Here is a 24,772-nt window from a genome sequence, read left to right on the forward strand (position 1 = left end):
GCTGGAGTTTCTGACGATTTCCTTAAATAAAACTAGTAAATATTTTACTAGTTTCAAATCTTGATAAAAATGTGAATGAAATAAAAACATGAATAGAAAAACGCAGCGAATTCAAAAAAGCATCACAGATAGAAATGAATAAAGCGCCGTTATTTCAGAAACGATCATCCATCCTAACACCAAACAAGAGACCTGTTAATGGAGGGGGGGGCACCTTCACGGAGCTCTGTGTGTGTGTGTGTGTGTGTGTGTGTGTGTTATTGGGAAATAACTCTCATCGATGTCGCAACAGAGTGAGAGAGGAGGAGGAGCGTGGACCGGAATCCGCGGAACTTTTACTTCCTCCACGTAAACACTGCGTCGCTCGCTGCGCCTTTTACGCGCTTTTAAGACTCTTTAAAGTTTGTGCGGACCGAGTCCAGCTGTTAACATCTGTCAGCATCTGTCCACAGCTGTTCGAAGACTCGCTCTACCCTCCCGCGCCTTTAATTAGTCGGCACGTGATGTTAACCGCGGCTGCTTAATTACCCGGAGCAGCTCCGAGCGTCACTTTGGAGGAGTTCCCGGAGCACCGGGGCCTCTGTGGGAGATTTACAGCCGAGATCGAGCCCTGACACGCGGCCGTTAATCACCAGAGCCCCGCTGCTCCCAGAGGGTGAGGGAGTGAGTGAGCCGCAGGACTCTGGCGCCTCACACTGGACCCGGACACTCCTGGTTCTGTCAGCTGTTCTGACAGCCCCGACCGGACTCACACCTCTCACCCCCGGAGGATCTGCTGCCAATGTAAGTGACCGCCTGCTGGTTTTAAATGTACTGTTTCCTCTACGGACCCCGCCGCTGTGCTTTACCAGGCTCGGGTTGGTTCTGCGGGCTCACTGACGGAGAGCCGCCGTCAGTGAGAGTACCACCGCGCACACCGGTGATCCGCAGCGGGCTGTCCGGACGCAGAGCCTCTCTGCTGGTGTCCGTGCGCCTGCATGCCGAGTTTCATTCTCAAAATCTCACAATTCCTGCGTGGATCGATTTTCTTTATCAGAAAACGCGCGTCAGCTGATATCATGTTTATGTGTCCTTCGGTTCGGCGTGCGTGCCCTGCCCCGACCTGCCCGCGCTCAAAAACATGTACAACTCCAGTAAATCATTTACGCTTTGTCCTGCTGCTGTGAGTGGAAGTTCAAATTCTGATATGTTATGAGGGCCGAAGTTTACGTGAAGGACAGAGAGCTTCTTAAAATAATGAAGTTCGTTTCACAGCTGTCCGGATGTGAAGGCAGCTGGAAGTGGACACTTTATAAATGTCAGTCTGACGTTTGGAGGACAGTCTCCATCGATCTGGTCCCGATAATCCGATTATAGTCAGTCAGGTCAGAGTCTGCAGTGATCAGCAGAAACATAACTGCAGCCCACATGCCTCTTCATCATCATCATCATCACATCTAAGCACTGAACTGATGAGGCAGTGCAGTAACAACCCCCCCCCCCCCCCCCCAGAAATGAAGAAAAACAACAAAGAAATAAAAGCGAGCAGATGAGTAAACTGTAAATGAAGTGTGCAGATGGAGTGATGAAGATTTCCTCAGAGGAAGCTGCTGTTTTGTTTTGTGTGTTTGTTTAACTCACTCAGTCTCTAAAAAATGGGCAATCTAGTACCCAGAATCCTCTGGGGCGAAGCTCGAGGGGGTTATATCTCTGTACCTGTGATGAAGCGTATCGCTCGCTCGTGCAAACACACACAGGGTGTGTGTGTGTGTGAGTGAGAGAGTGTGTGTGAGTGATGGATGGCGTTGGTGAGCAGCTCTGGGTCTGTATGTCCCTCCTGGGATCCACTAGTTCTGCCTGATTGTCCACCGTGACTCTTTATGTCCCTCCGTCTGTCTCTTGCAGCGCCTCTCCATCTTTCTTCACCTTCTTACTCGTTTTCTGCTGTGGTGCATTTTCCCGTGGCTCGGCTGTTCGTTTGTTATTAAAATGTCAAACAGGAACAGCTGAGATCTGTGGCCTCTCACATCTCAGGTGAATGAACGTTTGTAGGTTTTCAGGTGTTGGTCGAACAGAACAAAGTCTTACTGGAAGTTTTGGGATGTTTTCCCAGACCACACGACTAATGAGACTAATGGGAACTGAAGTGAAAGTGATGGTTTCCATACTGGGAGGCTGGTTTCTGTTCATCCCACGTGTGGGACTAATAAAGGTTATCTTATCTTATCTTATCTTATCTTATGAGAGGCATGAAGCAGATAAAGACGTGAGTCACGATTCTGTTTGCGTCACAGCCTTCGACAGGCTCAGTCTGAGACCTACGGCGGCGGTTATCGCCGATGTGCTGGTCAACACAACCCCTTATTTATTTTACTCACGCCCAACGCGCTGCAGTCGTCTCCTGAATGATGCACTACATCTCCAAAAGTATCCACTCACCAACCAACTCACTGAATTCAGGTGTTCCAGTCACTTCCATAAGACGACACCTGTGCAACAGGTCCAGCCGTGAAAATTCCTCACCACTAAATATTCCACAGTCAGCTGTTAGTGGGATTATAGCAAAGTGGAATCGATGGTGAAGGACAGCAACATGCTGAGGTGCGCCGTGCACAGAGGTCACCCACTGTCTGCAAACTTCTGCAAACTTCACGTGACCTTCAGATTAGCTCAAGAACAGAGCGTAGAGAGTTTTGTGGAGCAGGTTTCCATGGCGACCGGCTGTATCATCAAGCTCAATGCAAAGCGTCGGATACAGTGATGTAAAGCATGTCGCCATTGGACTCTAGAGCAGTGGAGACGCGTTCTCTGGAGTGACCAATCACGCTTCTCCATCTCGCAATCTGATGGGCGAGTCTGGGTTTGGCAGTTGCCAGGACAACAGTACTTGTCTGACTGCACTGTGCCAAGTGTCAAGTTTGGTGGAGGGGGACTGCACACCACCCCGACCTCCTCGGAGAGAGCAGCTTTCACGCTCATGTAGTTAGGAATGCCATAACAGGGAGGAGCTTGGGTGCAGGTGGGTTGCAAAGTGGATTGTAGCTGCAGGATAAATATGCGCTGCCCATCCTCCTCAGAGATGATGCATTACCATGGCAACTGAGAAGGCTCAGTGCCAACAACTGTATTTCAGCCCAAAACCGTTTTCAGTGATCAGCGTCTCGTGTTGATCATGTGACTTTTCAGATTTCCAGATTTAAGCGCATTAACGTCTCACCTGCCTCACCTGCGATCAGCTGACCGAGTCTCCTCCAATTGTTCCAGGTGGACGAAGGAAAGACAAACAAGCTGCAAAGCTTCTTCCTGTCAGTGCGACGGGTTTGGATTACTAAGCGACCATGAAGACGGTCTGTTATTCAGACAGCGGGACATGAGCAGTTACCTGCTTGCAGCTCGGGTCGTTTCGTTTTTCAGAGACATTCATCAGCCTCCCTGTGGAGGTGTGCGGGCAGGGGACCGTGACTTCCTTTAAGAGTGAAATCTCAGGCGCTGCAAGTTTTACTGTCCCTGCGAGCCGTGCCTCCTTTTTTATTTTATCTGTTAGTAACCGGGTAATCTTTACTCTGCTTTTTATAGATTATTAGGATAAAGCATGGCTTTCTCAGCTGTATAGTTAAAGTAGGAATATATGTGAGTACTGTCTGATAGTAACGGCTCGCTGAGGCTGCAGATTTAAGCAGATTAACAACAACTAAAGCTGAAGACATTTCCTGTGTTTAGAGTTTGACTCAGTCAGATCCTGTTGTTTGGCAGAAGTCTAGTTTTTATTTGATTTCCGTTTTTCAAATCTATCTTTAGCTTTTATTTATCATCTATGTAAGGAGGCATGTGACCTTTAACCCTCTTTCCTGTCCTGAAGCGCGCTGCACGCAGGAGGAGGAGGAGGTGGCACATATTGATCCATAAAAATTAATCATGACTCGCTGCTGCAGAGCAAACACACACTCCCACAATAAACCAATAAAATGAAATGAAAATAGATACAATTTCTCATTTCTTGCTGCCATGCCAGTTGGTTTTCATTTGAAGTCAGTTCCTTAGACGTGGAGGTCATCATCCATCTCATCTCAGATAACGACTGGATTAATCAGCTCACTCTGCTGCAGATTTATGGAGATGGACGTGCACAGACAGACAGAGGTGGGGTAGGTCGGCCTGGACTCGTGCTGTAGTCCAGTAAAACAGCCGGTGTGTGTCGGAGGTTTCCCCGGCAACGGATGCGAATTAAAAAACAAACTCATTCTCGAATCATTCAGATATCCCTCCACGATCTGCACACCTTTGGATGCTGGTCAGGTGAGCAGATACAGCTGTCAGTTACACATGTGTGCAAGTTAATCAGCAGACAGGTGTGTAGACTGCTGGGAGGTCAGCTGCAGTGACCTTTTCAGCACAGAGTTGGAGCCAGAGATTAATAACAAGTATGATTCAGTGCAGAGAGGTCTGTTAACACATAGTGAGGAAGAAACACCCAATGCATCATGGGAATCCCCAGCAGCCTACATCTATTGCAGCATAACTAAGGGAGGATTCAGGGTCACCTGGTCCAGCCCTAACTATATGCTTTAGCAAAAAGGAAAGTTTGAAGCCTAATCTTAAAAGTAGAGATAGTGTCTGCCTCCTGAATCCAAACTGGAAGCTGGTTCCACAGAAGAGGGGCCTGAAAACTGAAGGCTCTGCCTCCCATTCTACTTTTAAATACTCTAGGAACAACAAGTAGGCCTGCAGAGCGAGAGCGAAGTGCTCTAATAGGGTGATATGGTACTACAAGGTCATTAAGAGAAGATGGGGCCTGATTATTTAAGACCTTGTATGTGAGGAGGACTGTAATTCTAAACCCTGATGCTACACTAACCCAACGTAACAAAAGAGTCTTTGTGGAATAAATAATTTCATAAAGACATTCAGACATATTCAGACCACACATACGTGAACGCCTTCTTTGGTTTTCTCACTCACTTAAAAAGTTGAAGTCATGGATGGAGTTATGGAAAAATGATGACAAGAATGACTCAAAAAAATTTTCTTTGTCAAGTTTGAAGCAGTTTCATGTTGTTTGTGTTTGTTTTGAAGGTTGTTGAAAAATAAACATTAACAGTCTGTGTCTTTGCAGGGCAACTTTCATCTCCGCCCTCGTCTTCCTCCTCGCCGTGATGGGCGGGACTTCCCCTGCTGCCAGTCAGTCCAGCGCTCCGACAGGTAGGTGACAGCTGTGACAGGCGGGATGAGATCGGAGCTCCTCGGAGGGTCGAGTCAGTGACTCGAGTCTGTTGGCATTTTTTGTCTTTCGGCAGCAGCGAAGCAGAAAACCTAAAAATCTGAATGCACATTGGTTTTAAAAGCTTCAGGTAATTCTCATGTAGAGGCACAGGAGTGAGGATGAAGTGTGGATTTGGATCCATCAGGCCGACGAGTTCTTTCTACGCTGAAGGGAACTGAGAGGGACAAAAACGAGTGCCGTGTTTTCCTCTAAGAGTCTCTCAGGTCTGCTTAACTGAAAATCTTTCTTCTTTCTTCGGTGCAACTCTGCAGAAGTGAGGTTAATTAAAAGCCGGAGCTCTCGCCCCGTGGGACGGCGAATGGATGGTTCCTGAGCGAGGAGCCTCATTTGTAACGCTGTCGGAGGGTGGCGGGGAGGCAGGGGTGGGCAGTGGGAGGTCAGTGTAGAGGAGGTGGGTGGATGTAAAGTGAGGAGGAGGGGAGGGGACGCTGCGGGCGGAAAAGCTGCTCTCTTCAAATGTGCCATAAATCAACCGTTTCAAAAACAACAACGTGATTTTAATTTTCACCCTGAAGGTCGCGAGTTTCCCTCCACGCTCACGCTGCAGACGCACGCACACGGCTGAGGGTGACCTGCACACCCACACAGCAGATCTGTTTATAGAGACTAAACAGGGCCTGACAAGCACTCCTGATAACCATGATTAAAAGCTCAGATGTTTGGTGTAATAGTAGCTTAAAGACCTCCAGAGTAACTAAAACCATCAGCAGGATGTGAAGAAATAAACGCACCTGGACGATGCTGATATATGTAGATGTCACCTGATGTGTAACATCCCTGATTGGTTCATTAATAAAAGCTATTTCTGACGTCTGAAAACGGCAAAATTAAATAAAAGGACTAAAGTCAAACCTCGATTGTGACACGAGTTGCAGATCAATGTTAAACTGTTTCAACCAGATTATTGAAGCATCACAAACACAGCGACGCCATCACTGTAGTCCTATTATCCTCATACAGATCGCGGGGACTGAAGCTAAACGCTGCAGCTTGTTACGGACAGATGGGTGATGTGTGTGTGGAGAGGTAGGATCAGGCTGGAGGCGTTAGTGTAGATGGATGGATGGATATCGAGGGAGGACGGGAAGAGGTGGACGGATGCTGGAGAAGGTTTTAATAGAAAGACTAATACGCCGGCCGGGAGAACCTGACAGGTCAATTACCAACACGCACACTCGATCCAGCTCCGTACAGGAGGGGCACAGAGCCTCCATTAATCCAGAGCTCGGTGTTCACCATCCTGAAACCACCTGCACTTCAGTTTCTCAAACTGAGGCTCGGGACCCCAGACGAGCCGCTGGACGAGCCACGAAATCGAAACAGTTTCTGTTGTTGGATTTGTCTCATAATGCATGAGTTACCTGGTTTCTATGGTTACAGAGGTCCCACTGATCCCTGATAATGTTTTGCACCTTCAGACAGTTTCAGTGTGTGTTTCAGTTTAGACTGTGAGGGGGGGTCTAAAATGTGATTTTAAGGGTATTTCCTGTGCTTAGGTGGGTTTAGGGGTCGCACATTCTACAAGAGTCTGCTCCTCGTGGTGGATGATAGTCGTCCTTATTATTATCCCATGCTGTGTTGAACAGCAATCATCTTTATCCTCCATTTAAGTCATTCAGTCATTATAGATGAGGTGCTTGTAGAGCGAGCTGCGTGCTTTGTAATCTGACTGACTGATTGGCCTCGGGTCAGCGCTGAGACCGCTGCTCAATTAAATCAATTGAGGGAAAATTGGTCTGCGCTAATTTTGATGATCAATCGGTAATTTAAGTCCTGCTTACGATAAAAATCCTGGATGAGGGTTTGCACTTTCTCTTTTAGTTACAGCCATCAGTTAGAGCTGTTTCATCCTCACTGCAGGAGAATTACATCAGCTATAAATACTACAGCACTAATGGCTTTACTGACACCTCATTCAGCACGGCGGGATGTCTGTGCTGGGCTAAAATTCACCCTGTTTTTTCCTGTTCCACCTTTGTATGATTTTCATAAGCAGAGACAGTGACGGCAATCTGGAACTTAAGCAGATGTTCGTGTAATTTCTATGCTGATGATATTTTACTGTCTGTTTCTGTAGGAGTGCCCAGTTCACAGTGTATCACAGAAAATCCCTGATGCTCATTTTTTGCTTTGAGCTTCGCGACGTCAGTGAGCGTTTCGCCCGTATCTGCACCTGAAAACAGCCCCGCAGTAGAAACGTATCAAAGAGCATGCCTGTGACTAAGATGATGATGTCATAGTTAAACACGCTGCACCCATTGGTCTACACACACTCGGCAGAGAGCAAAGAGGCGGAGCTGTTACCGAGCTCAGGTTAAGAGAAAGAGATGGTTTTGATGTTTCGCTTAACCCGAGACCTTCATCACCTTCAGCAGGCAGGGCTGAGTCTAAAGGGGGGCGTGGGGTGTCCACATTCAGTCAAACGCTTTGGAAGATTATTTTTCCAGATTACTAGAATAATATATAAATAAAATATTAATGAAGTTGTTTTCATATTTACAAAAAATAAAAATAAACATTATTTTCCGCGCCCCAGTAAAACTGTGAGTGAGGCCCGTTTGGCTTTATTCATATTATTAACATCTGTTATTAACATCTGCATCATCAGAACATCTGCTTTCTGCAGCAGGAAAAATTTCATCACAGGGGACACACACACACACACACACACACACACACACACACACCATCCAGGCACAGCACAGTCAGTCTATTTTTGTAAGGACATGAATAAAGCCCGTTTTTATTGCATGCCTTAGCTTAGGTTGCATGTTTCCATCGTGCAGAGGCGACAGAGCTGCTCAGAGGTCAAGCAGAAAAATAAAGGCAGTCACATATTTTTGCCGTATTTCTGTGTATGTTTCTCCAAGTTTCAATAAATCGCTGCACCTATTTCCAATTTTCCTGCCCAACATAAAGAAACGAGGCGTGACTGTTGCACCGCTCTGTGCTGCAGAGAGCTCCGTGTGGGGCTGATGCAGAGGCTGTTGGCCCTGTTCTCTCTCCTCAGCTTTCCAAACATACGAGAGGCTAAAAAGCCACAACAAATGTTTTCTGTGTTGCATAATCTGGTTCCCACACTAACTTTAAAGAAGTAAAAAAGGTCTCAGTTGGCTGTGGACATGTGAGGCAGCATGTCCACAGCCTGTCTGTGTGCCAGATGCTGATGTCTGTGTTTCCCAGCTAGACGCTGGGATATTCTGAGCCTGGAGGTCGGGGTCAGAAATCTGTGCCTCCATCTGTTCACGCGCACGGCTCTTTGTCCTTCGCTCTGTGCAGCTTTCTGCACCAAATTTAATAACCGCTGCAAGCAGTTTAATTTCAGCAGTGCAGCAGCTGCCCTCTGCGCTTTAATCCTTTAATGAGGCGGACGCGTCCTTTAACAAGGCCAGTTAACGATGACATCCACTAAGCGCTGTTTAATTCGCACAGAAAAATCAGAGCCAGACCAGCATCCTGATCCAGAGAGGGAGAACCCCCACAAACTCCTCTTCCTGTTCACTCATCAGTTTCTGATAAAAAAGTTCATCCGTTGAATGTTTGGCTCGTTCTCGGTGTGATCTGCACGCCGAGGACTTGCTTTGGTTGAACTGTTCCTTTAATGTTCCTCTCAGAGCCCATGTGCTACGACTGGGGCGAGTCCAGCGAGGGGGCGGTCTCTGTAGTGGAGGGCGAGGTCGGTTGGCTCTCCTGTCCTCTTTTCTCTCATCCCTCCGTCTACAACTACACCTCCACCCAGAGCGCCGGGCACAACCTCTTCTGGTACCGCCTCCCCGAGGGCCACGACCTGGAGCAGCCAATCACGTACAGGTAACCCCCATTAACGCGTCGGCGTCATTTTCAGGGGAAGTTTAAATGGTCTGTATTTGTATAGTGCTTTTACTTGGTTTTACTTGGTCCTAAGGACCCCAAAGCGCTTTACACTATACACAAGCATCCACCCAGTCACACACACATTCACACACTGGTGATGGCAGCTACATTGTAGCCACAGCCACCCTGGGGCGCACTGACAGAGGCGAGGCTGCCGGACACTGGCGCCACCGGGCCCTCTGACCACCACCAGTAGGCAACGGGTGAAGTGTCTTGCCCAAGGACACAACGACCGAGACTGTCCAAGCCGGGGCTCGAACCGGCAACCTTCCGATTACAAGGCGAACTCCCAACTCTTGAGCCACGATCGACCAAGTTTAGAAGGAAGCTGAAGCCAAAGGACCAAAACCGGCTTCACTTTTTCTGCCCTGCAGGTTTCCACTGCTCCAGTTCAAGGTTTTAGGTTTATTTCTATATAAACTTTATGTTGTCTGGAGAATAACAGAGGGAATAAACAACCGATGTGTTTGTGATCGATTACAGATGAGCCTGGTTGAGTTTAAAGCAGATGGGGGGGTTGTGTCTAATTGAGACACTTTGAGAGGAGCTGAATGATGAAGTGGGCTGTAACGATTTCCCTTCCAGAGAGGACGTATGGTGTTTGGGAGGCGGCTCGATCCGCCTCGCCGACTTTGTTCTAATGTTGTTCTAATTGAGTCGTGTCTGATTTACGTTCACTCATTGGTGATGTCATCCTGCTCTGCAGCTCGCGGCTCAGCAAAGACAGAGAGAGACTGTTTCTGCAGCCGGCCGCCGCCGCCGACACCGGCCAGTACATCTGCATGCTGCGGTAAGACGCCGGGGCTGCTGGGAAAGTTTTTGTCTGAACCGAAGCGCATGTTGCAAATATATCAAACATTTGTCTTTGAGCACGCTCAATCATCCAGGTAAGTAAATCCCAAAAGGTTGATTCTGTTCATCTGGACGTGGAGGATTCCTGGTTCCTCACTGAGCCTCTTTAAACACGACCTCCTCTTTTCTGTTCATAATTTGTTTCCTCAGGATGTTTTAACCTTCAGAGCCTGTTATTGTTTAATGTTTTCACCTGTCAACGGCCCAGAGCGTCAGAACCTCGAGGTTTTATTACAAATACTGGTTTTATACTGGTCCTTCCCCCTCTGAGTATGTAATCCTTCTGTTACGACCAGAAATGCTGTTTTTATTTCAAACTGCTTTAAAAGTGCTACGAAGCAGCTTCACCGAGCCAGCCTCTGGCACACCTTTATCCTCAGGTGTAAATGATTAGCAATTCAGCCTTGGCCACACCCACTTCCACTGCCGCTGTAAGGCGAGGGGTGACAGAGGGCCTCCATCTCCAACAGCATTCAGTGACCACATTATATTTAATTTCACTGCAGCCACAGCTCTGAGCGGGCAGCTGACCTCTCTGTTCTCCAATTAATATAAATTCTGACAGAGTCTTCAGACTCGTCTCGCGGATAGGCCTCGATTTTAGCGACTCCAGCCGGCTGATGGTCCAACACGGCCGGTCCAGCCCGGTCATCAGCCTGTAGATCAGTCAGATGCAACAAGCCGGTCTCTTAGCTTCGATCCTCCGTCTTGGCCGCTCCACACTTAATCTTCCAAAGTGGCTGTGAGAGCATCTTAAATGTGCCGCTCAGCTCGACGGATAAGTCCTGTCAGCTGGACTCGCTCCAAACCTCCAAGTAACAGTCAGCAAACAGGATCAGGTCCCGAGGGGATGAGGAGGGTCCCGGCAAGCCTCGGGACGATGGAGCGAGACCGGTCTACGAGGGTCAATCTGTGCCAAAGTGATGATCCCGTGATGTAGTAAAGTGTCACCTGCCCCGTTTTACTAAAAGTGTTCACGTTTGAATTTGCCTCGTATTCATTTCGAGTGATGGGAACAGGAAGCAGATCAGCGTTACTCGACCTCACGAGTCACCTGACCATGCAACGCACGGGAACATATTTATAAATAAGTCTTTTATTCTGAAATCCAGAAGAATGAGAATGTGAACTAGTTATAGGAGTTAGAGTTTTAAGCGTGAAGCATTTGGACGGTGTGGAGATCACACGTTAATCAGATGGAGCAACAGCAGCAGGCTGATGGTGAGCTCATCGAGCACCTTGAAACACAAACCGATGAAGAAGCGTTTTAAACGATGAGCCGGCGCTCAGAGGACGCTTTGACTACCTTTATATAAAGCTTTTCCTTTTTTTATTTCAATAATAATGTTGTTGTGTTTCTGGTTGTTTGGTCTCTGCGTCGCTATTGTGTTTTGTATTTATTAGAAAACACAAACAAAATAATATAAAAATATAATAAGCCAATGAGCGCGTCCAAAACAAGATTCATTCATTTCTAATGATACTGAAAAAAACATGAAAACTTAGACGGCCGTGCACAACAGTCACGCTTTGTTTTTAAAGATGATTGTTCGTGGAATTTTTATTAGACAGACAGGAGAGAGAGAGGAGGGCTCGAACCCGCTGCACTCTGCACACGGCGTACACTCGTCCGCTAACACGGCGAGCAAACAGCTCGCCGTGTTAGCAACGAGTCACTGAGGACGGGCGGGGTTTCCTTCAGCTCCATCTGAACGTTTTTGGGGACTTGGAGGAGTCGGCCGTAATAAATCTGAACTGGGCAGATTATCTCAGCACATGAATAAGACTCTCTCTCACACACACACACACACACACACACACACACACACACACACACACACACGTCGGGGATTCATATCTTGTGGGGACTTTTAATTGACATAACCCGACTGTAACCCTGACACTAAAACCACATTTTGAGTCTCAGACATGCCTTCAAACGTTGGTCCCCACAAGTACACTGAACTTCCAATTTTTGGTCCCCACAAAGACATGAATGCACACACATACGCACAGCACACATTTCATGGAGATCAGGCCCAGCCAGACAGGCATTACAGCTCTGCCTGTAAGTCGTCTGAGCCACAACCAGTTAAGCTCACATCAGTTATTTTGTGACTAATGAAGACAAAAAACCGACGTCTGTATTTTAATTTTCATATTTGCTACAAACACAAACGTATTTCTTCTGATGTCGTCGTTTACTTCACTGCCGGTCCGTCCGTCATGAGGCTGCTGCCGTCTGTGGTACGAGTGCTGCCAGAGCTGCTTTCAGTACCAATACTGCAGCAGACCTCAAAGAACAAGGTGATCTAGTTCTGCGTTCCTGTGTGGTCAGGTCACTTCCTGTTTCCTCTGTCTTACCGGCTTCAGAGAATTATTTGGCACATGCACAAAGCTGTGCAGACACAGATGCAGGAATAGCATCCACATGTTTCAGAGGTCAAAACTCAAGTTCTCACGAGCCTCTGAGTTCACGTATTTGTAGCCTGTAAGTTCCTGACGTTTGGTTTCGAGAGTAAATCTGAATCACAACCCTGTGATAACATAAGAGGCTCAATAGTTTTAGAGATGAAGCAGAGAGTCAACCAGCTTCTTTCTGTTGTGCTGATGATGCCGAGACCAGCGATGACCCAAAATCACAGCCTGTGTTCGCGTCCTGTGGGTTTGTGGTTTGCTCTGCTCCACTTTGTCATGTTTCGGCTGAACGCCGCTTCTGAATGCCGTCAGTTCCCCGAAACTTTTAGAAGAGCTGATGCAGCATCGTGGGAAAGGCGTGAGCATCGTGCGCCTTCCTGAGCTGGCGCCTGGGTTGGAGTCCACCCCAGACTGTTTCCTGTGTGTCATTCACTCTCCTCACTTCCCTACATAATCTCCATACTGCCCCCCCCCAATAAAAATCTGAATGTTTGGCCGGAGCTGAAATGTGCAGATGCTCTGGATGGGTTCCTGCTTGCTGACATCTCCCGTCTCTGACTTGCAGTAACAAGTCCTCCTGCAGTAAGATCGCCATCCGCCTCAAAGTGTTGCGGCCGGACGACGTTGTTAAGTGTGCGCTTCCGGTTGCTGTGGCACCGATTGAGGACTTGATCCCTTTACAGGAGGGGAAGACGTTAGACTGTCCAGACCTGCAGGACGCCACCAAGATGTCAGAGAGCGCACCAAAGGTCCAATGGTACTTTGTGGCGCACCCGGTAAGTTTTCAGCACTGCTGTTAACCTCTGTCCTGTTTTATCTGCAGTCTTTGATTCTGTTGCATTCAGATACTCAGAATCACATTAAAATCATGCTGGTCTCTGACATAAAGCCTGGTCCTTCAGCCTCTGAGTGCTTTCTCTGTATGACACCAAATTAAAATCCTTTTAGACACTCGGTTCTTTATTGAATTGACATTTTCTTAAATGTCAGTAGATCAAAAGTAATCGAGTATATCTTTAATGTTTCTGCAAATAAAAACATTTTTATTGTTTTGAACACAACATTGGGCCCCAACACAAACTCAAAACTGAATCAAATACCAAACATATCGATGTCTGTTCTGCGAGTAGCGACTTAACCAAGCGAAGTCGCCGCAGCTGGACGACGTCCACCTTCTGACACGATCTGTCGTTTGAGTTCATCTCCAATCAGCCTTCAGTGTAACGGATTTATTGGTTTGTTCTGGTCGCTGTATGTTGGCGCTCTCTTGAATCATGGTTACTGGGCTGCTCTGTTTTATTTCCAGTCAGCAACTTTTCTAATGGCTGTACATTATCTTTACCTTTCTTTAGTTACTCTGACTGATGTTGATGTTTTTCTACGATAGAACATTTCTTCACTTATTATATATTATTTTAAAGAAAATCAAGGCACTGTTTCAGGGGCAGAGGTGAAATGATGACATATTAATGATATAGAAACATATTTATTAGAATTCAACTAACTTTGTATAAAGTCATTTTCCATATTTTGAAAATAGCAGTGGGACCAATATTGAGCCTTATGGAATCCCTTCAATGAAGTACTTTATGTTTAACTAGAAATGAATGTGTTTTGTAAAGAAGTCTCCCTGGTTTCGTTATACACCTTGTGATACTAATGACTGAGTAAACCACAGACGTATCAGCACCGTTATAGCTGATTAATCTTTTTTCTCTCACAAATGTTTTTTTCTCTTCCTCGTACGATGGGATGCCTGTGTTTCTGCAATAACAGTTTTACTTCTTCTTTCAATTAACAGAATATGTTCAGTGTGGTATTCGTGCTTTTCCTCTCTTAAACGTGGCAGCTCTGTTCATTAATCCTTCTGTCAACGAGTCAGTAAAGCAAACAGCTGAACTGAAACACGCTGTAAAGCCGAGCGGAGCTGCAGGATATCGTCTGCAGATCGGGTCTGGATGGGCTGGATGAAACTAAAGTGTGTGAATCTCGCCGTTCTCAGGTGTGCCACTGGTATCCGTTCTGGGACAGCGACAGGGAGCAGAAAGGAAACAGTCTGCAGGTTCACCTCATGATGGAACAGTATCAGGGTTTATATTACTGCAGAGTCCAGTACCAGAGGAGGAACCAAACACTCAACTTCACCAGGAGCATCAACGTCACGGCCATCTGTGAGACACCGTTTCTGGTAACTCGCATACAGAGATTACAGGCAGTAACTGTGCAGGTAACCGGTGCTCTCATTTACTCTCAGTGCCCCTCTCGCTGCCCAAAGAGCCCAGCATCATGAACCCCACACATGACCAGATTTTCACAGTCAAAACAGGTACGTGAACAAACCCCCCGAGCGCTGTTCAGTCATCTTTGTCTTTGCACGTTTCTCCTGTTTGTACTGCAGCTTTACAGCTCAGAGGCCTCGAGGACGTGCTAAACGCTCCTATGTGTAGATTTAAAGATTTGCATAAACTTCATGAGCATTTGACCGTCCCTGCCGTGACTTGGAGATGCCGGTCAAACGTGCCTTGGGCTTTACCTTGGGGCCCATTGTTTGGTTCATATTGCTGGCACTAATTCAGAGTCCTGGTGGGCTGTGGGTTCAGTGGCCTCATGGTCTTTCTGGCTCTGCGGAGCGATGACCTCCAGCTTCAGCACCTCTCAGTCTGAGACCAGGTTCCCATCAGGAACAGGCTGGAGTGCCCGTTCCTTTGGGAACAGTGTGGAGGAGACCCCGGGGCAGACCCTGAACGAGAGAAAATGTCTGTTGGCTGGAATGTGTCATGATGAGGACCGGAAGGAAAAATCAAGTTTTTAAGGGTTTTCTTTGTGTCGTCGTTCACCCTGAGCTGCTGCAGTCGTGTATTGTGGAGACCCTGTTTGTATGCGAGGCAGCAGACGCATTGATCGGTGCAGATGACAGCCGGAGGTCGCTGTTGACGGAGCGATAGTGTTAATTTGTTATTGATCAGAAACGATTGGTCAAAATGGAAAACGTGCAGACGAATAAAAAATTGAAAGAACAGAAAAACCAAAACCAACAGAGCTCACATGTTAAATAAATAACTTGATGTGATTGGCTGTCCTGTGACTTCTTCACAGCAGGAACATAAATCCTGCTTGAATAAAACGTGCTGCACAGATATCTTTGAACCCATTAAGAACATTTTGAGTGTAATGAGGTTGATCTACAGCAGCCTTCAGTCCTGCTCACACTGATGAACACAAAGGTCTGCACAGACGCCACGTCTCTCATTAACACAGAGGACGGGGACAGGGGTGAATCTAACCAGGCTGATTTGTCCAGATGTGCATGGACAACATCAGCAGTTGATGGAAGAGTCGTGTGGCTCTGTGGAGGAAGTTCTTCCACCTGCAGCTGGACTCTGAGGACGTGACGGGCGGCACTTCGTCTGCCAGCAGCTTCTTTCAAACTGGCTCTCTGAGACTCGACATTCACAAAGTTAATCGTCCGCTCAGAATTAGTGGAAGCTGCGGGAGAACGTCTCATAAAACAGAACGAGCTGCTAACGGCGTGCACACGCTCCATCAACGCACGCGACATGCACACACAGTGTGAGTCGGTGCCGATGGAGGCGAGCAGGACTGCAGCCAGCAGGCTGATAAATGTCTGAAGGAAACGACTGCCGCAGCGCCGTCATCAGCAGCAGTTTAAGACTTCAATATCAGCGTCATTGTCTGTGAAAGGAAAATAAAGTCATGAAACTGCAGCTGCGTTTTCCAAAGCTGCAAACACTGCGACTCCAAAAAGTTTGAACGGGTCGTTAATTAGACCGAATTACTGCATTTATGAAGCTGTGCAGCAAAGAAACATCGAGATATAAAAACACGCTCGGGAACATGTGTTCTGCACGGATCGTTTAATGAACCGCAAATATTCAACAGAAATGAATCCAGAGAATACACTAAAATCACTTTGAGTCATGTCCGTCACCAAGTTGGACGTGTGCCGCTCATTTCCAGCTCCACGTGCAGCTTTGCACGAGTCGCAGTTCAAAACGACCACATTAGGATATTCCCACTCTATGGCATCATGCAGATCCACGAGTGGAGTGAACTGTTTAACGTGAACATCCACGCCTGCAGCAGGAAACACTTTACCTTCATCCTGCACTGAAATGAATATCCTTCTGTCTCTTCAGGCACCGAGGTGCGTCTGGTGTGCAGAGGTCAGCTTCCGTTCGTCCTGGACAAACCGTGGCGGGAGATCTGGTGGACAGTTGATGGGAAGACGCTGGACAAACTTCCTGATCGATTCACACAAATTAACAGGTGCGAACAGAGCGCGTGCGCCAGCGGCCGCTCTGCACGGGCGCTTGTTATAAAGTCACATCTCCAAATAAACTTGATGATAAGAGCGCTGACCACTGCTAAGGTTTTTGCTTTTATTTGGGTTTTTCATTTTAAATGACGCCTCCTTCACTTTCATCAGCGTCTCCTATTTTTGCACCGTTGGAATTAACTCCAAACCTTTCAGTAAAAAGCTCAAAATAGTGAATTAAAGTTCAACTCAAAGAGTGTTTTACAAAAACAAGATAAAATGTGTAACGTGTGTCTGTAGCCTCAGTGCTTATAATGTGAAAGGAGCTGTTTAAATGTAACAAACTTGAAACACTACTTTATTGATATATATACTAGGCTGCGAGACATCAGCAGCACAGCATATTTAAAACAACTCGAACTATCAGACGAAAGCAGCGGAGAGTAAATTCCTGCAGAAAGCGTGCTTTTATTTTGAAATGTCACTTCTTTTTGTGCTTTGAGGGTGGTGAGAGACCACTTCAGGGACCTGACTATCGAGAACATCCTCGTGATCCAGGACTTCCAGTCCAAAGACCTGAAGCGAGAGTTTTACTGCTCCGTGAAGAACGAGCGAGGCTTCGATACCCGCAGAGCTCAGCTGGAGGAGGAAGGTGAGGAAGCGCTGCTCACGCCGTGTGGATGTTTCACATTAAAGGCTCGTCATGCATCTGAAACTCAAGCTCAGTAAACACTTTCCAGATGAGTTTCAGGTCTCAGGGAACAAACAGGAAGTTCGATTTGGGAATTATGGTCCTGGGTGATCCCCACCCAACACCTGTGACGTCTTTAGTAGACCAAGGTGTCGATGACAAAACCATAGATAACGTCCAGCGTAATGTAGAACTCCCACTGTGGACTCCCACAGGGGGCGCTCTTGAGCTCGAGCAGCGTTAGATAGAAAGCATCAAAAGCACAGATGTCGTTCCATTTCTTACAGGTTTGTTACAATGAAATGATGAAGACCCCCTGCCCTGTGTTGTTTTCTGTCCGTGGGGGCGTGGCTTAGCCGTCACTGAGGCCTCAGGTGTGTTTGTGTTGCAGTGTCGCTGCCCACCGTGGAGCTGGGCTGCGGCCTCGGCGTCACTCTGCTCCTCATGCTGATCCTCTTCGTGGTTTATCACGTCTTCTGGCTGGAGCTGCTGCTGCTCTATCGCTCCTGGTTTGGCACAGACGAGCGGCACACAGGTGAGACCCCGCCCCCAGCTCCCTCCACCTGCTCGCCCGTTCCCTTTATGACCCGCAGTCAGATAAACCCTCAGACGCACCGTTTTTATCGCCTTTTTGTGCGATTATGATTCTGCATATTCGGGGTGTAAAACACGAGGTAATAAAGCTACAGCCTTGTTTTTGGCCAGGTAACTGAAATATCTGCAGTGTCACTTCACTTTTTATGCCCTGACACTAAATTTCTTCTCTACGAGTCGCGCTGCCTGGCTGCGCTTGCAGCATTTAGTTTATTAAAGGAGAACGTTTGTGACCCTAAAATCACTCCAGAGCTACATGTTTGCGTTCGAGGACACTCGGTCAGCTTCTCACAGAAAAATCCCCTCGCTTTATCTCGATCGGAGGCAAAATTTGACAGTTTTCACATGTCGTGGTAGAAAAAGATTGTATCTTATCTGCAAATGAAACTTGTGCATACCAGAAATGTCACACAGGACGTCTGAGCAGTGTGTGCAGGGACGTTTTCATGTCATGTGGAAAAATGGGAACAGACGTGGAGAGCAGCGATTCACTGAAACATGCAGCATATTTGAAAAGTCCAAAACCTTGAGTGAGACTGTTCAGTTTAGTTTTGTAGAGAATGAAGAAGAAGAAGGAGGAGGAGGAGGCGCTTTATCAGATCAGTTTCCACTCACTTTTATCTCGCTGACTCGACATGTGTGGGTGACATTTACGTCCTGACTTCCTGACGACTGAAGCTCAGAAGTTTCCCCTCTGTAATGGAGTGTGTGTGTGTGTGTGTGTGTGTGCGTGTGTGTGTGTGTGCGTGTGCGTGTGTTCAGATGATAAGGAGTTCGACGTGTACATTTCGTATGCGAGGAACAGTGAGGAGGAGCAGTTTGTTCTGTTGACGCTGCGCAGAGTCCTGGAGAACGAGCTCGGGTACTCGGTGTGCATCTTCGACCGAGACAGCCTGCCAGGCGGGAGTGAGTACTCACGTGTGCTGTCACACACACCACACACACACACTGAACAGGTGAACCAAAACACACGTCATCCATCCATCCTTTCATCCATCCATCCTTCATTATCCCTCTCTCCCTGCAGCCATCACAGATGAGACTCTGAGTTTCGTGGCTCGCAGCAGGCGCCTCCTGGTGGTCGTCAGTCCCGGCTACGCCTCGCAGGGCTCCCAGGCTCTGCTGGAGCTTAAGGCCGGCATTGACACTATGGCGCTAGCTGGGCACCTGCGGGTGATCCTGGTCCAGTACAAGCCGGTCCGGAGGAAGGGCTGGGTCAGGGAGCTGAGGCGGGCCCGGGTGGCTCTGGCGCTGGTCCGATGGCAGGGGGACAAGTCCAGAGAGCTGTCGTCACGCTTCTGGAAGAGGCTGAGGGTGGAGTTGCCCGTGAGGAGGGTTAGCAGCCGAGGGGAGGACGAAGAAGAGAGCAGTAAGGAGGTGGCGCTGATGAGGCTTCACAGTCAGAACAGTACAAACTCCCAAACGGGGCTGATCAGCAACACCGTCAAAGACCCGCAGAAAGTCCTGAATTCTGCAGCGTAGCAGCAGCTCTCTGAGAACAGTTACAGCTGATGGAGCTCAGCCTGGGGAAGGCTCGTGGTTTCTCTGAATGAGAGTCATGCTTTTGACCAGGACTGACTCAGATTTATTCATTTTATGGAACAAAGTTTCATTTTCCCTTTAAGGATATGAAAAAGTCCACAGCCATGCTAGCAGCTCTGTCAGTATTTACACCAGAAAACATTTCCCATCAACAAGCTAATGTTTTTATCAGTGTCGCATTATGAACAAATGGCACGTTTCAGCGTCCTGGGTTAATGAGACTGTGCTCCACCTTGTTTCCTCTTCAGGTGATGTTTGGCCAAAACCACTTACAGATACCCGCACGGTTTCCTTTGGCCTCTGAGCAACGACACGCGATGTCATAGTGTGACTTGTTTTGGACAAAGTTTCAGTTTTAAATGTGGCCGTCGCATTTTTAACCCAAAACCACAATATTTGCTGAAGCCGACCAAGTTCTTTATGCCTAAACATAGCTGCGTAGCTCTTGGTGCTTAAATATAACAGTTTACTCTTGACTGTGGTTGACATAGAACACCATGTGAGTACAGTAGTTTATTTCTATGAACTATATAATCATTGACCAACAGGCTGCACAATAACCAAAACCTCCCAAATGGAACAAAATAGTTCAAGTAATTTAAAAACGGTTAAAAAATACGGTTGGAATGAACTATGAATTTTACAAAAACGTAAGGTAGAAAAAAACGGAATAACTTCTTACATCTAGCTGAGAACAGAGGATTGGCTGCTCGACACCGTCGGTGCAGGTCGAGCCCAGCACGTGCAGCTCAGAGGACAGACGTCCATGTATGTGCGAGCCATATTTCACACTAATCATCTAACAGCTGTGCAGATATTTAAAAAGGAAAATGTAAATCTCCCTGACAGGTTTGTAGCTTGAACCTATTCGCTGGAACGTTGAAGACAATATAATTACACAGCAAGCAAGACACGAAGTAGACAAAGTTCTTCATGTTTCTCGTGCACGGGAGAGAACCGGACAAACGCCGTTCCTTTGCTTGACCCCAGTTGCTCTCGTCCGCTCCCCCGTAACACTGCTCTTTTATTGAGGTTACATGAATATGCATAAGTTCATTAACATATGACGTCTACATACAAACAAAGAGTACCGTGTGTGTGTGTGTGTGTGTGTGTGTGTGTGTGTGTGTGTGTGTGTGTGTGTGTGTGTGTGTGTGGTCAGAGTGTGACCCCATAAATAACTTCCCTAAACCTGCTGGTCTGGAAGTCCAGCAGTTCATCTAAACAAAAGGCACTTAGCCTAAAACAGATACAGCCACGTTTATCCTACCATGAAACAATAAGACAAGGTACGACCTCTCCCATGCTCCCAGGATGTAGGTGTGCACACAAAGTTTGCAGACTATTAAGGCTCAAACCTCTACCAATCTACAACTAATTATAAAACTCTAAGCATATATAAGTAGATATTTCTAAGCATAAATGACAATCAACAATACAAAACCTAACATTCCCCCCTTTTTGACCTTTATGCTAGAAAAGTTATGATCACCTCATGTTTGACAGTTTCAATGCAAACATTTTTATACACAGCATATGTCAATCACCCTAAATTACTGTAACCGTACACAGTTTGACAAATGTATTAGCAGTTATCCCATTCCTCATTGATCTCATCCAATGGCAAACTGCATCCTACGAGCAAACAAATGAATTGTTAATTTAATAGTTAAAATAAGAAAGTAACATTTTCAAAAACATCCCAGCTTTGCTGTGATCACCCATCATCTATGCAGAGTGGTTTGAGTTCTGCAGGGCGTCATGAATGTCTCTTCCAGTTGTTTCCATCACTGTCCATAGGACCAGAGTAGAATAAGCATTCAAACATACCAGTTGGTTTTGTTGTTTGTCAACATGGGTCTCAGCTATCATGAAAGCTGCAGACCTCTTCAGCACTCTAGTTTTATGGCCTCTACCAACCCCCATCACCTCACTTCAGGCCTTCGTCCTGCGAGGGGGGTACTTATGACTCCTCCACTGTCCACGCTCTGCAGAAAACCCCTCTGTGGAAAGGGTGCTGGGTCCAGTTATCTTACTGCTGTTATGATCCCAGCAGTCTTCAGAGTGTCATCATATGCACAGTGCAGTGGCACAGCATTAGGTGATGTTCATAGGAAACTGCTGTCATCACCACCATAGCTTCTGGTTCATGTGCTTTTCATAGAATCATGATGCTGATGCTATGAACGCTCTACACACATGAGTCAAGATGCAGAAAAACTGCTGCACATCTGAAAGAAGAAGCTGAACTCACAGAAACGCTGCACACTCCAGTTATCACAGTTATTATAGTTCTGTTTCCCTCTCTTTGATGAGTTCTCAGCCAGCTCTCGATCTGATAATGTGTAGCTTGCTCATCAGCTCAGAAGAGACCACAACGCAACCTCACACAGTGGTTGCGTGCTTTGCCCCACAGTGGCAAAGACTTGCACTTTCATATTCAATTCAGCTTCTCCATCATGTACTTTTAGATGTTTCATACAGGGTTCAGCATATTAGTTGTTTTCACAGTTGTTTTCTACATCTCAACAATGGCTCATAATAAGACGACAGTCTTTCACACAGGTCAAGTGCCTCTATGCACATCATTAGTTTAAATATTTACCTATTTTACTTCATCTCATATGTCATTGTACTGAATTTGAGCAACCACAAGCTTAATGCAGATTACTTTTAACAACTATCCACCTCAATTAAATCTAAGGTCTGGAGCACAGGCTGTTGTTGATCAGGGCAAGCCAAAGAATAATCTAAGCATTTTGTGTCAGCAAGGGGTGGGGGAAAGCCATTCACCAGAGCATATCTTAACTGCTGCTGATGTGGGCTGGCCTTCTCCACACACTCTTCAAGGCGGGTTTTTTTTTCTGAAAATTTCTAAGACTTGAATCTAAACATTTTACAGCAACCAATTTACCCTCAAAATCACAGTTTTGTATTAGAATATGAATATCTCGCGCTGCTGGGAGTGAATTCTTGCATGAATGCGTTGTCTCCCTGTGATGCAGTCTTACTTGCTCGGGAACCTATGATAACAACAACAACCGTGTCACAGACCACACCTGCTCCGCAGCATTCACACAAACGCATATGACAACAACAACAACAACACAAATTAGGCCTACTTCGAACTCTCACCGTTACACTCGGGACACCGACCCAATCTTTCGGGACCCTAACCCAGTCACGCGACAAAACCCAATGAAGGGACACTCGGGACACAAACCCAGGGCGATTTCTCGGGACACAAACCCAGTTGCGGGACACAAACCCAGCTTCGGGAGACAAACCCAGTTGCGATTATAGAGTCACTCTCCAACTTACTTGCCGTTGCTTAGCATCTCGGGACTTTACTACAGGAACTTCCTGACTGACGTCAGTCTTTCAGCGTGTCTCTTCTCCCCTCGGTGAATGTCGACTCCAGGGCTCCGGCTCTCGAAGGACCAATTAATCGTGCTTTGCGGAAAGGAGTTCATCTTTGTGGAAACCGTGATTGTTTGAAGTGGTTCATTGAACATCAACGTTCAAGCGTGGATGTTACCGTCCTTACTGCAAAGCTGCTAGCATGGCTAAAAACGAGCTTCAGACTAACATTTTTAAAGGGTTAGTTCGTTAGTTAAAATGCTGAAAGCGCCCCTAGAGGCTGCAGTGTTCATTACAACAGGAAGTCTGTGTTGTCAGTCCTGGAGCTGAAGTCACGATGCCGTTAAAGCTGGTCGCCCTCAAGAGCGGGAGGAGGACGATGCAGATGCTTCGATAGAAGTGTTTGTTTTACAGGTTTTCAATTTCACTCATTTTATTTTAACTTTGATATTAGCTGCCATTTCATCATCTACAGTATCCACTCATTATCACATGTGTCATTATCACATTTATGTATTTCATTTTTTTTGTTTGTCCAGAGTTAAAAACTTTTGTGTTTTCTAAACTGGTGCTTTATAAAAGAGGTCTGGTTTTACTTTACAGTGTTTTGTGCAAACATGCACAAAATAGCCTTAAACACATGTTAATCAAATCGTAACACACAGTTAACACACTAATAGACTATAGAGGTGGATTAAAATCAAGTCCTATATCTGTATCATGTTAGCATTCAGTGTTAGGTTCATATGGGTTCTATCGTTTTTTTCTACATATCTGTTAAAAACCAAAGGTCACCTGTTGGTGGGACTCGTGGAGAGGTGTCAGGATAACAAAGTGGGTAAGAGTCATCCTCGGGGAGGGGGGGGGGCCATGACCATCTATACAAAATTTATTCAAATCCATACAATGGATGCTAACACATCACATGTGCCACAGACGGGGAGCATTTCCATTTATATATCTGTATGTCCTCTGTAGCTGAATGTAGTCGTCATTTTAATTGGTTACAAAGAGCACAACACCTGCCTAATGAGCAGGTCACTACACAATCACCTGTAGTGTGTATGAAAGATACTGACTTATCTGAAAATACCCACTAAATAACCACCAGACAGTCGTAAAACTTAAAGTGCGACACAAACCGGAAATGAATAGTTTGCCTTCAAAGACAAAGTTCTGCCTTAGAACTGAAATCCACTCAAAAAGTACAACTTTTACTTTGAAGGCAAACATGGCAACAAGTGATTTCATTACCGCTCAGTAGTTGACAGTGTTTTCAGACAAATCGGACACTTTCATCCAACGTAGGTGCAGCTACAGCAATCTGTTAGCATCCAAGGTCTTTGGTACAACCAGTTTCACCCAGTAACAGCAACCTCCAGGAACCAGTCAGGGAACACCCACATTTTCTTAAAGACTGGTGGGTACGGTTACCTGTGTGATTTGTGCGTGCACACATGTGACATCGCTTGGATAGTTGTGACGTTGAGGAGTTTTTGCACAGACGCCAGCAGAGAGGTAAAGCTGGGTGTCATCTGCATAGAGGAGTTATCGTACCTGCTAAACAACACAAGAAAAACCAAGTATGGATTCATGCTTCATGCACTGCAGGTTTTAGATATCAGCATTGAGTAACCTGTTATTTGTTTGTTAATTACTGTGCACTTTCTTTATTTTCCACTTTATATTTGATATTTCAACAAAAAATCAGCTCTCATTGTATATTTTTCTTACTAAAATATGCTACGCTATTTATCTCTAACCTGAACAATCAGTATTGTAATGAGAGAATGCATCCTGCACTTTGTCACGCTGTGAACTGTGGTTATTTTATTTCTGTTTTTTGGTATAAAAGTCTTTTCCTTTCACCATCATTATTCATGTCAGTGTTTTTTATTTGATGTCT

The 24,772-nt window shown here is 46.3% G+C and overlaps 1 protein-coding gene across 1 annotated transcript; it reads left to right on the forward strand.

Moving 5' to 3' along the window:
- Window positions 1-341: 341 nt before the first annotated feature.
- On the forward strand, window positions 342-24,740 carry il1rap (interleukin 1 receptor accessory protein). The gene is made up of 12 exons (XM_004565019.4): window positions 342-783; window positions 5,093-5,178; window positions 8,875-9,070; window positions 9,840-9,923; window positions 12,969-13,179; window positions 14,406-14,574; window positions 14,658-14,729; window positions 16,561-16,690; window positions 17,183-17,331; window positions 17,762-17,905; window positions 18,727-18,870; window positions 18,992-24,740. Coding segments are annotated over exons 1-12 (1,842 nt in total). The 5' UTR covers window positions 342-781; the 3' UTR covers window positions 19,447-24,740.
- The last annotated feature ends 32 nt before the right edge of the window (window positions 24,741-24,772 follow it).

The sequence above is a fragment of the Maylandia zebra genome, linkage group LG14, assembly GCF_041146795.1.
Source record: "Maylandia zebra isolate NMK-2024a linkage group LG14, Mzebra_GT3a, whole genome shotgun sequence".
NCBI classification, from domain to species: domain Eukaryota; kingdom Metazoa; phylum Chordata; class Actinopteri; order Cichliformes; family Cichlidae; genus Maylandia; species Maylandia zebra.

Excerpts from the sequence above, each read along its gene's own strand:
- il1rap (XM_004565019.4), top strand. Across the intron at positions 13,180-14,405 it reads GGTACTTTGTGGCGCACCCG|GTGTGCCACTGGTATCCGTT; the intron begins GTAAGTTTTCAG and ends CGCCGTTCTCAG. Across the intron at positions 17,906-18,726 it reads CACAGACGAGCGGCACACAG|ATGATAAGGAGTTCGACGTG; the intron begins GTGAGACCCCGC and ends GCGTGTGTTCAG.